Consider the following 12,925-nt stretch of genomic DNA (forward strand, 5'->3'; position numbering starts at 1 on the left):
GTTCTGCCCAGCACAATAGTATTTCATCATAATTCTATGCCATAATTTGTTCGGTCATTCCATAATTGTTGGACATCCCATCACATTTGTGTTCTTTGTCACCTTGGGAAAAGATAGGATGTTTTTATATCTCCTTAAGAGTTTGGTTTGCTTAGGGCTAATCCTTTCTTTCTTCTTTTTTTTTTTGCTTGCTGTTCAGTCATGTCCAACTCTGGGCTGTGATTTTTTTTCCCCCCTTGGATTTCTCCATCCCAATTGGATGTGGTGCATTTTCTGTATCTAGAGAAGTTTCAGTGCAGTTTGCTATAGTGCTTCCTGTGTTTCCACCATCTTGTATCTTCCTTCTCCAACATCCTCATTCTCATTTGTGTGGTGTTAGCTATCATTTGTATTTTCCATTTTTTAAGTCATTGGCTTTCTTGGCTCTTTTTACTTCCTTTTTGGTTGGTAATATGTGTATGAATCAAACAGTCTGTACTCTCTGCCAGGCACTATACCAGATGCTGGAAATTAACAAGTCCAAAAAGTTCTCCAGGAGGTTCCTTGCACTCCAACCTTGGTCCCTTGCTGACCTTCACTTTGGTTTTAATTAATTTATTTTTTGGTGGCAGAGTATGTGGAGTATCCAGGTTACTGATAACTAGAAGATATATTATTGCTTTGGCCAACTTTGCAGGTAGAATAGTGATGGCAATTCTATAGCATGGGTGACAAAGACAGCACACAGAGCACTTTCTCTGGGCACAGGATCAGCCCCCTCACCCAATAGTTGCTTACTTGGGGTGGAGCTGCTCCCCTTCCCCTCTCTACAGTGCCTGATAACATTTTAATCACCTACCCCTCTGTCCTGCAACCCAATGGGCTCACTTTATCTGGGGGAGAGGAGCGGAACAGGGCCTGGCATTCTGTCTCTAAAAGGTTCACCATCACTGAGCTAAGTATTCTCTTGATTTAGCTAGGCTCAGCCCTGTGGCCCAGAGCTTCTGGTCTCTTTGATCATCTGAGGAGTACTTAGTGTGTTTAGTCCTGCTATGCTAGGTTCCAAGATTCAGTAAGTACCTCTAGATGCATAGACTTTACATGGCCAATCCCCAGGACCTCTGGGGTCTCTATTTCTGCTTGTAGGGGTTAACAGAAGCTCTAGAAATGCTGCATGCCGAGGGTCAGGCCCAAGGAGTTCTTTATTTTTTATTTATTTATTTATTTTTAAATTTTGTTATATTTTATTTGATCATTTCCAAGTATTATTCATTAAAGACAAAGATCATTTTCTTTTCCTCCCCCCCGTAGCTGACACGTGATTCCACTGGGTATTACATGTGTTCTTGATTCGAACCCATTGCCATGTTGTTAATATTTGCATTATGGTTTCCTTTAGAGTCTCTCCTCTGTCATGTCCCCTCAACCGCTGTAGTCAGGCATTTGCTTTTCCTTGGTGTTTCTACTCCCACAGTTTATCCTCTGCCTATGAATGGTGTTTTTTTTTTCTCCTAGATCCCTGCAGATTGTTCAGGGACATTACACTGCCACTAATGGAGAAGTCCATTACGTTCGATTATACCACAGTGTATTAGTCTCTGTGTACAATGTTCTCCTGGTTCTGCTCCTCTCACTCTGCATCAATTCCTGGAGGTCATTCCAGTCTCCGTGGAATTCCTCCACTTTATAATTCCTTTGAGCACAATAGTATTCCATCCCCAACATATGCCACAATGTGTTCAGCCATTCCCCAATTGACGGGCATCCCCTCGTTTTCCAAGTTTTGGCCACCACAAAGAGCGCAGCTATGAATATTCTTGTACAAGTCTTTTTGTCCATTATCTCTTTGGGGTACAGACCCAGCAGTGCTATGGCTGGATCAAAGGGCAGACAGTCTTTTAGCGCCCTTTGTGCATAGTTCCAAATTGCCAAGGAGTTCTTTAAAATGCCTCTTTCCTATACCTTAAGAACTTCTCTTTAACACTTCAGTACATTGGCCAGCATGTTTAAGATGGAAAGGGATCATGAGCTGACAGTGGTGAAATTCCCTTGTACCTGTTCTCAAAGCATTCTAAGGTGTGGAGAGAAAAGCTGCAGTGGGCTTAAAGCAGTGGTCACACCTGAATTATTTGGTCACTTTCCTCAGTTTTCTAAACTGTAAAATTCTAAATAGAATAGCAACTCACTCAAGCTTGTTGGGAGGATTAAATGAGATATTTGTAAAAAGCAGTCTGACATACATAGTTGGTACATGTGTGTGCACACAGTGCATCTCTTCCATTTGGTTTCATTTCTTTTAAACCATTCTTATCCCCAGCTACTGAAGTGGTGACTGTGTTTGTATTCCAAGAGCCATCCCTCCTATCCTCTCTCCAAGACAATGGGCTGACAGACGTCATGCTGCATGCGCTTCTTATCAAAGATGTAAGTGCCCCACGCTGCTTCATTTCTAACCCAGAATTCTCCCCCAACCCTTTCTCCCATCTGAATCTATGGCCTTCTATCCTTTCTCTGGGTGGCTTTGTTCTTGTTTTTCTTCCCCAAGACTTGGGCTATTCCCCATAAGCTTCCATATCTTCTTTTTTCCTGTCCTGAGGTTCCTGCAACCCGAGAAGTCCTTGGCTCTCTGCCCAATGTGTTCAGTGCACTGTGCTTGAACGCCCGAGGCCTTCAGTCATTTGTGCAGTGTCAACCTTTCGAACGTCTCTTCAAAGTGCTGCTTTCTCCTGATTACCTACCTGCAATGCGCAGGAGGAGGAGTTCAGATCCCCTTGGTGAGTTCCTATTGCCTGTGTCTGATTGGACCAAAGTAATTGGGTAGGGACTTGGTGTAAAAATGGACTGTAGCTGCCAATGCTCTGTTTCTAGCCCTGACCTCACCACCACACCTACCCCAAAGCCGAACAAGTCCTTCACATTGGGCAGTTGGTTGGTCAATGGGATATTTTCTCCCTCGTTTTTACACTACTTTTTTTATGACATTCATTTCCTAACAGATTCTTCTTCTCTTTAGTTGTAAGAATGATTGAAAACAAAAGGGACTGCTTTTCATCGTTTGGTTTTTGACAATGTCTTTTGGGGATCAGAGATGCTTTAAATGCCATCTCTCTCTCAAAGGCCATTGAGGAGTGTTTCAGTAATTGCAATATTCTTTCCCTATCAGTCAGGCCACTTTTGCCGTCTTTCCTAGTCATGTCTGAGTCCAAGCCTTAGTATCCTCAGTCTTCCCCAGTTATAGTAAATCATGGTCATCCAGAGTTTATAAGTCTTCTTTTCTCAGCCATTTATTCATTTCTTTTGGCCATTTTGTTCAGTAGACTTATTTGTGTTGATTCCCTAGAGATTTTGGCTCTTGTCAGAGCTGTTTGATGCCAAAATTTTTTCTCAGACAAGTGTTTCCCATAACATTGGGTAGCATATATTTTGCTGCTTTAGAAATTTGGACATAAATTATCCATTTTGTCCTCTATAATCTCTCGGCCTTTGCCTGCCTCTTTCTCCTAGTCCTATGATCTTTTTTGGTTGCCTTGCACTTTTTTTTATGGCATAACTTTTGCTTACTTTGTTCATTTGGACCTGATCCTGGTCTAGATCAGAAGATGTTTTTCTAACCCCAATTTTTGTCCAGCTTCTTTCAAATGATCAGTGTAGTTGTCCCCTGGGTAATTTGTGGAATTGAGTATATCAAATACTGGGTCAATTTGTTTAATTCTTCTTTCTCTCGTTTGTTTGACTTTTTTAGCCAATACTACATAACTTTAATGAGTGCTATTTAGTTTATCGTGTAATTTGCTATCTAGACGTACTCTTCTCCCTTCATTCCTTCATTTAAAAATTATTTCTCTGGACATCCTAGAACTTTTGTGTCACTGAATTAGGGGTTTTTAACTTTTCCTTTGGTAGGTCATGGAACCTTTTGGCAGTCTGGGGAAGCCTCAGACTGAACTCTTATCTCAAAATGATGTTTTTAAATGAGAAAATGCTAGATTTTAGTTACAATTAATGAAAAGAAAGTTTTTCTCCCTCCTATTCAGGTGTCTCATGATCACTTTTAGAGTTTGTGAATTACCCCCTGAAAAACCCCTTCCCTAAATCAATCTTGATGTTACTTTGTTTTGTTCCATATCTCCTTTGTATTTTATAAATTGATTTACACAATACTGTCATTTTTCCATTGGCATGGCCCAAACATGAACACTTACCCTACCCCTTGTCATTCTTAAAATTTTGGTGTGTTTTATAATTATTTCCCTACTGAGATATATTTCTGTCACTTTTGCTGCTGTTTTGAATGTAATATTCCTGACTTCCTGTCCCTATTGGAAGTAAACAACTTGATGATGGGATCTAAAGGTCTTCTAGTCATTTAATTTAAGCAGGATGACATAGTCACTCAATTAAGTTGAATTTTGGCCACTTTAGTGTATGCCAGAATACTAGAAGACACATGCTTTCTCATTTCCAATTTGATGATTATCAATTTGATGGCAAGTTGAAGAGGGTCAGTCTACTTCTTAGGCGTCCCTTGGCTCTTTGTTTTACTGGTAGTGATCTGCTGTCTAGATTAGGCCAAACTAGCACTCAGGTGTCAAGTTGATCACTAAAACAGCCCACACCCTAGTCTCTTGTGGTGGGGCCCTTTCACTCACAACAGCTTTTCATTTTCAATAGGTGATACTGCTTCCAACTTGGGCAGCGCTGTTGATGAACTAATGAGACACCAACCAACCCTGAAGACAGATGCCACAACTGCCATTATCAAGGTAGGAAGGGCCTTATTAAAGCTGTGTGTGTGATTAAATGTCTACTATCAAAAGACTTATACCTTTACCTAAGGGGCGGGACTCTGTCTCAGAGAGAACCCAGAAATCCCTCAGTGTTGTCCTGATAATGAGTTTCCCTTCTCCTCACTAGAAGCCCTCAGAAGTAACAGCCCTCCTTCCTAAGCACTGTTCCCTCATTCTTTCCTCTGCTTCTTGGGGGTATTAGCTCAGTTTTGTAGATTACAAAAGTGAGGCTAATGTCATGTTTTCAGGTCTTGCCAAAAGTGAGCTTTTCCTTTCAGATCTATGAGTCCTGGCTCCTCCCTTTTCTTACCTAGTGGATCAGCTACTTTCTAGAATTTGCCAGTCTGCATTACATTGCATTTTTAAAAATCAGGACTTAAACCAACCCTGAATTCAGGTCCATCTTCACATCCATCACAGAATACATGAAAGAGAATTCTGTAAGCAACTAGAAATTTCCCCCCTCCTAGCCAGTGTAGGGTTAAGTATGTAATATTTCCCATTTTAGGTTCTGAACTGCCCTCACTGCTGAATTACCTTCTCTTTTACTTTGTGCAACTTACCATTTTGTGCTATTCCTGTCTCCTAGTTGTTAGAAGAGATCTGTAATCTCGGAAGGGACCCCAAGTACATCTGCCAGAAACCCTCCATTCAGAAGGCGGATGGCACCAGCTCAGCTACTCCTCAGAGAGCTAACCATGCTGCAGAGGAGGCCTCTAGTGAGGATGAGGAAGAAGAGGAGGTGCAAGCTATGCAGAGCTTTAACCCCCCTGCACAGAGTGACAACGACTCAAACCAACAGTGAGTTTCTTCAGGTCCCATCGCCCTGTTCCCACTGTGGCTAACTTTTCTCACTGGGTAACCTTTGTCTTCCCTTGGAAAATTATTTTAAGGTCCCTCCAACCTCACCTGTTTGAAAGCTGAGCCTCTATTCAGTGTGCCACCCCATTGCAGGGGGACTTTTTGGCCAGTGAATCCTTTCTCTGTTCTCCTAACTTTAGGCTGTTTCCCCTAAATCATAAGGGAGAGCAGGGTGATTGGGAAGATTGTAACCTGGCCTTGCAGCCTAGGAAGTCTTTCAATTCTGGATGTGAGTTCAAATACTCCACCACACTGAATATTACTGAAGCCTTTTCCCCCTTTTGTTTGACTACTTTGATAGGCTTTTCAGATCTCCGCTCCCTCCCCAACATGATTATCTCCAGGACTAACTGTCCATCAGATCCTTGAGGCGCCTGATAACTGAGGTGGGGAGGCACTACTAATCATCTCTTGGCTAGCTTTAGCTGGCTTTATTAGCCAGCTCTTCAGACCTCCTTTTTCCTTTCACCATGTGGTCTTCCCCTTCATCCCACTCCCACCTGCCCAATACTTCCTCCATCAACTTCTGTTTGGATCCCTAGCTCATTGTTTGAGTAGGAGACAAGTGGGTATGAAAAAGGTGTTTGGGGGTTAGGGTTGACCTTAGGATTACCTTACTAAAAAACCTCCCTCTTCCCACCCGTCCAGACCCCTTCTCTGCAGCTTAGTTCTGGAACAGTGCCCAGAGTAATGAGAGGGACAAAGTTGGGTTAGAGAAGGCACTGAAATATTTTATTGCCAGTTATATATTTTAAAAGACAAAATGATACCAAGACCTCCCAACAAATTCTAGTATATATAATTACTCTTCAAGTTCTGTGGAGGCAGAGAATAGGGGGTTGGGGAGACATACCAGGTGAGATGAACAGCATCCGTGTAGCCTCCCTGTAGTGGTCCTGGAACGTCAGGGAGTTAGGGGTACTCTCGTTGGTATCGTTCTGGTATAAAATGTGGCAAATCTCCCCATCTGCATCTTCTCTGCATTGGTGGCTTCCTCTTACCCTCTTGAAAGCCTCAGAACAGAACATGTTTCTCCCCTGAACCTCAGTTTTTCTCAATCAAATACTTTAATGAATTTAGGGGAACCTTGCTCTTCTCCCAACTCCTCCCAATTGTTCAGATAAATTAAGTCCTTATAAGTTCCTCTCAATTCTGGAGTTGGCATTTAAAGATTCCTATTCGTTGCTGGTTTTTTCATCAAGAATATGTAAAATTTTTCTGCTCCATCACAATTCCATTTTCTCTCTGGCCCCAGGCACATCTAAGTGTCCTGTCCTGCTTCTCTACCTTCTCTTCCCCCTTTCCCCACAATGATACTCAGCTCTGCAGGGAAAATCATTCATGCTTATAAATCTGTATCTTTAACCCTTCAGAATATCCAGTGCCCTCTCTTGTTAATAGAGGTTGGTTTATTTTTTTCTTTGTGGGGTTTCCCTCATCATTTGTGTTTTCAATATTTGCTTATTCATCTCTTTCCCATTATTCCTTGTAATGGCAAAAAAGATCAAAGGCAGTTTAGTAAAAGTATCCATGACATTCTTTGGGTATTGTAGTTAGAGAGAAAGAGAAGCCTTTTCTTACCTTGCTCGAGGTTCTGATGTTTGAATTACATTTTACATTGCTCAGTTTGGGGTTGTCATCACGTGGGTCATCCTCAGATTGCTTACTTCCCTTTTCATCTGGTCCTAATTCTTTCCTCTGCTTCTTTCTGACCCCTTCTTCTGCATTTCTGGAATGAGTGTACCTCAGCGTACCTTGACGTGTGCACCACTCACATAATGTCTTGTACAATCAGTTGCTGTATCTATATGACCAGTCCCTGGCTCTCTCCTGGGCACTCATGTCCCACATCAGGGAAGCTCAGAATTTTAGATTTGGACAGGTCCTTCATATCTTACTAGTCCAACAGGATCCAAAAAATTCCCCACAATTGAACATGTCGTTTCACATTTAGGTCCTTTTCCATTTCTTTGGAATTTTTTTCCACCTTCAAACTTAGATTGCCATCTTTGCCACTTCTCTCATTCCTTGCTTCAAGTAGCTGAGTTGGACTTTTCCCTTTTGGTTGACATCATGCCCTGCTGGATTGGGGAGTTCGCCAATTCCCAGGTCTTGATCGGAGTAAATCATCTTCTCTCATTTTGCACTTGGATGAAAAGTGGGTTCATTTGTTTTCTTAACCTTCAAGTCATGTCAGCAAATTTTGATCGACTTACTACTACTATGTTCCAGGCAGTTTCCTAAGTTCTGAGGATACAATGAAAGGCAGAAGGTGGTGGTCTCTGTCCTTTATTAACAAGACAAATTGAAGAAGTCAAATTGGGAATGGGACAAACTGGGAGAAAGGACTATACCTGGTTAGTTGATTAGGTGAGCCTTTGAGGATAGGCCATAGGCAATCATGACCAGGGTTATTTCCTGAAGTTAAGGGATGAAAAACTCAAGATTGGGGGTCTCTTCTGTATCTAGATGGTAGGCCTGCCTATCTTACCTAAATTAGTACACACACATAGTAGTGGTTTTCAGAGGTGCCAGGTGAAATTGTGTTTTCCTTAGCTGGGGGAATCTTGTGTCTGACCTTCCATCTTCCTAACCTGCCTGCCCCGTGACCAGCTAGCTTAGCTCTTATCTTTATTTCCCAGTTGTGAAAGATGTGCTGAGACTTTTGCATCCATTATTGACCCTGGTTCCTAGGTGTCAGTTTGAATCTAGACTTTCGGAATGCAGCAAATACATAAGTAGGCTCCCTTTAAGATCCTCCACCTTCTGACCTCTTGTAGGATGGGTTGTAGGTGGCAGAGAGCTATGTCTTTCTGGGCCTGTTTTTCCAAGCGTCACTGGCAGGTTTGCATGGAGCCTCAGATCAATTGTCAGCTCTTTCTTTGGCAACTCATGAGCTCTTTGAGACACTGCTCCTTCCCTCCCATTGTTTCCTCTCTTACATGCTAGAATATCATAAATCTATGGAGTAGGTTGGATAGTCAACAGGCCCTTATTCCTTTGGAACTCTTCACTGGGAGGTTGTCTGAAATAGATTAACCAGAACCCCATGGCAGATTGTTTTGATTCACTATGTTCTTGCTGTTTTCTCTCACTTCAGAATTGGCCATTTTCAGGACCATTGTCTGAGCCTCAGGCCTGCTAGATTTTTTAACCTGAAAACTATTGCTCCTCTGGTGTTGGAGATGAAGGGAAGGAATGGGCTTTTATTTTCTTCTTTTTATTTTTTAATTTTAAAAAATGTAATTTTATCTGCCAAGAGCAATGAATAATATAAACTGAAAGAGATTGAGTTGTGGAAGAGGGAAATGAGAACATTGTGTCTGCTGGTTGGGAAAAGGAAGGAGGAGTTGAACTAGCCATAGCTGACTGCAGTTGGCACTGTTAGACTGGCAAGCAAAGCTATCGTTTTTGATTATTATTTGTTATTATTTTCTTACCATTTCCAGGCCCTGTTTAGTGGCCTCATTTAGGGCTTTTTCCAGTCACTGGCTTCTCATGAAAATGACTAGTCACTTCATCTCTCTAGATTCCCCTTAGCATCTGGGGCCATTTCCTAAGGCCCAATGGCTCTGCCTCTTCTCTGTGCATGTCTGTAGCGGTGGGCTTTCCCAAGTCTGCCTTGGCCCTGTTACAGCTCTCTTCTTGTCCACTCCTTCTTTTCCTGTCTCCATTTCGCTGCAGGGATCCCCTCTTGCATGGGAATGCTTGATTCAGCCCAAAAGTCAGAGTTCAGCGGCATTTTCTTCCAATTCCAAGGACCTGCTTCCAAAATGGGAGCTGTAACTCTCCTTATATTGTTGGTTTATTTCTCTTCTTCCCTCTTACCTCAGTCTCCAAAGTGCTATTCAGGGAACATCATACTGGAGATGGCTTCATTGATTGTTCATTGATAATCCCTTTTCCTGCACAGCTTTTCTTTTATTTGATTTCTCCCCATGGCCCAATCTTTACATTGTTTCCTATTGCCCTTCACCAGGCAGATGAGGAGGCTGAATGTTTTCTGTTCTATGGGACAGTTAAAACAGCAAACGGGTAAAGTAGGGGGCTGCAATAAGGAATCGAGGTGAGGTAGGGTATGTCGTAGGCTTGGCGTAGGCAACCCATGTTGGGTGCCTTTGTGTCAAAAATACCATCCAGTCTTCTTTGCTCTCCATCTGCTCTTAAGACCTGAAGCTAAAACGTGCTGTACAGTGGTATGGGGGGAGGGGGGGTGCAGACTATGCCATAGGGGTACTTTCCTTATGTTTACTTATTTTCCTGCATTTAAAGGGTTGGTTGGAATCTTTCTTTTTCACTTTATTCTTAGTGATAAATGTCCTTTCAAATTGCTTTTTGAACACTTCTACAATCCCTCTTTCTATTGTTTCTGAAGGAATTGTCTAGATGAATATGTTTATGAACAGTCTTGGAATCTGGTTCTGTCTCTCCTTCATTCCACCTTCTTATCAGTGTTGAAATGTTTTCTTTACCCCTTTTCTAGGGTTGTTGGAACAGAAGAGCGGGTCCCAATCCCCCTCATGGATTACATCCTCAATGTGGTGAGCTGGCGCAGTATTACTCCTGGAGGGGTGGTGTGGATGGGTGAACCATAGTAAAGAAAGGAATCGGATAACCCCTGGCATGCTGAGCACCCCTGATATTGGGAGGAACAAAAGGCAGAAGGCATATTAAAGAAGTATCTACCGCTTCTATTGACTCCAGTCAATTAGGTGGCATGTCCTAATAGTGAAGGAGTCATTTCATTGATGTTTTGCCAAACCAGTGACTCCCAAACTCAAATGCCAAGCTGCTATGAAATCCCTTTTTTGTTTTCCCATTTGTGAGCATTATTGGGTTGTCTGAGACATTTTTTTCATAGAAAGGTTTACTGTAGAATTAAAGTATTAAGATAAGACTTTTGTCTTGATATCTGTTTAACTTTCCAATTGTAATCTAATTTGATGTCCTTTAAGGCAGTTGGAAGAAGACCAAAGGTTCCATTTACTTTGATTTCTTTTGGACAACATTGCCCTACTTTCCTTGGGGTTATTGGTTGGTGGGATTCCATATGATTGCCCACGGATGGTCTTGGCATGGGATTAGCTAGAGTTATTCAACAAGACCTTACTCACTCTTTCCAGATGTAATTTGCCCTGTGTTTTTTTCTGCCCAGATGAAGTTTGTGGAATCCATTCTGAGCAATAACACAACAGATGACCACTGTCAAGAGTTTGTGAATCAGAAGGGGCTGCTGCCCCTTGTGACTATCCTGGGTCTCCCTAACCTGCCCATCGACTTTCCCACCTCAGCAGCTTGTCAGGCTGTGGCAGGAGTCTGCAAGTCCATATTGGTAAGGTTCACCAGAATGGTACCCCTCCTGCCCTCTCATGGTTCCTGTTTCCTTCCTTTTCACTCAGGTGAAGCCCTGGTGATGTTGATTGTGTTAAAGTGTTATGCAATGAGAAGAAGGTTGCATTTTTCCATCATAGCTTCCTTTGGTGGATATCTTATTGTGGTTGTTGTGGTTGTTTTTCTTCCGAAATTACTAATTTCCTGATAGTAGTACTCATTACCCGCCTCCCACCCCCACCCCCCCAACCCTCTTCCTGTGACAATGGTAAATGAAGCAGTTTAACAATGACCATTTCTGGCTTTCTCCAGTCTTTCTGAACCAAAGCAACAACCATTTGCTCTTGTGCTGATGTCACTAGTTTTGTTGTGCTTTTCTTGTTTGCTCTCTTTTGGTCTTTTTCCTTCCTCTTTCTTTCTGATCTCCACTAGCTTCTCAGGTTTACCAAACCTCAGCAGAACAGGCAGATAAAGAAGACAACTACATTGAATGGCAATTTCAGTGACTCTGACCTCCAAGTCTTTTTCTCCCCTAATTTTATCCTTTCTTCTGCTCTTGAGATTTGTTGAAAAATGTTCTGATTTCATCTGAAAAGAGATACCCTTTTGTATCATCCTTGGTTCCAATGCTTTCATCATCATGCACCCAATGGCCTTTTCTGACTTTCTTGTTCATTTGTCATAATGCAACATATTCCAAATTATGTAAATACAAAAGATTAGCTTGTTAGAAAAATTGAAGAAACTTGGTAGGGAGAGAATTCATGATGACGCGAGGGATGACAGAGGAAACATAACAATAAAAAACAAAGTTAATATAACTAGCTGGCCTTTGAGGTTATGGGGGGTAACTGATTTCATTCCCCTATAGGAAAGTTTTCAACCAGTAGATAAATTCTTAAAAGGAAAAAAAACAGGCCATCAACAATCATGAAAAAGTATTGTGAATCATGAATATAACAGTTTGTGCTCATGTAACAGAATTGACTGAATTGTTCAGTCTGTTTGATTTGGCAACCCCCATCATGCCCTCTAAGGTAGAGAGATTTGGCAGAAGTACAGGTCTTACTTTCTGTGTTTTAATAAATAAATGCCCACACTCCAAATGCGCGCACGTGCGCATGCACACACACGCGCGCGCGCGCGCACACATGCACACGCGCAAAACCAGGAAACAGAAAGTAATCCTAAGAGGCAGGTAGCACTAACAGCTCTAAGGTTTGCCATCACTACTGGGAGACTGGCAAAGGTAATTTGAGATCAAAACCATAAATATTGGGGACGGTGTAGGCTCATTATTGTACAACCGGTGGACAGTTGAATTGTTCCATTTGTGAATACTGAGGAGGGAAAAAGAGCAAGATCTCTTGGTCCCTTCACATACAGGGAAATCCTCTCTCACATGGAAAAGACACATCCAACGTAATCAAGGCTCTTAATAGTATTTCACTCCAATTTGCTAGCTTTATTGTTAGGGACTCTGTTCTCTTTTTTGATTTAATCTTTAGGGCCTTTAACAATGAGTAATCTTTCGTTTTTCTTTTGGGGGAGAAAAGGAAACAGACTGGAAAAGATACCAGAATTACCTCATTGTTTACATACTGACAGAACAAGAGAATGATGCAATGTGATTTCTTTTTATTTTTAGGCCCTTATTCTCTGTCTTAGAATCAATGCTGTGTATCGGTTCCAAGACAGAAGCGTGATATGGGCTTTGTAATGTGGATGAAGTGACTTTCCCAGGGTCACACAACTGGAAAGTGTCAAGAGACCAGATTGGAACCTAGGACCTCCCATCTCTGGGCCTGGCTCTCAATCCCACTGAGCCACCCAGCTTCCTCCGCAATGTGATTTCTTGGCCCAGTAAAGCCTGGTGGTCCTGCCATTTGCTCTTGTACAGAATTTCAGAAACCATGGCTGACCAATCCTGTATGGTCTCGTTCTTCTCATTACACTGCCCCTCTGTC

At 42.1% G+C, this 12,925-nt stretch overlaps 1 protein-coding gene across 39 annotated transcripts in view; it reads left to right on the plus strand.

The window, feature by feature from the left end:
• HUWE1 (HECT, UBA and WWE domain containing E3 ubiquitin protein ligase 1) overlaps nucleotides 1-12,925 on the plus strand; it is a 109,831-nt gene that overhangs the window by 46,101 nt on the left and 50,805 nt on the right. For all 39 annotated transcript variants that reach the window (XM_007505989.3, XM_056809012.1, XM_056809015.1 and 36 more), the window contains 6 exons: nucleotides 2,297-2,403; nucleotides 2,576-2,753; nucleotides 4,651-4,742; nucleotides 5,356-5,567; nucleotides 10,111-10,168; nucleotides 10,783-10,959. In XM_007505989.3, the coding sequence (XP_007506051.1) occupies nucleotides 2,297-2,403; nucleotides 2,576-2,753; nucleotides 4,651-4,742; nucleotides 5,356-5,567; nucleotides 10,111-10,168; nucleotides 10,783-10,959 (824 nt within the window). The remainder of the gene's footprint in view (nucleotides 1-2,296; nucleotides 2,404-2,575; nucleotides 2,754-4,650; nucleotides 4,743-5,355; nucleotides 5,568-10,110; nucleotides 10,169-10,782; nucleotides 10,960-12,925) is intronic.

Source organism: Monodelphis domestica, chromosome X (genome assembly GCF_027887165.1).
Source record: "Monodelphis domestica isolate mMonDom1 chromosome X, mMonDom1.pri, whole genome shotgun sequence".
NCBI lineage: Eukaryota > Metazoa > Chordata > Mammalia > Didelphimorphia > Didelphidae > Monodelphis > Monodelphis domestica.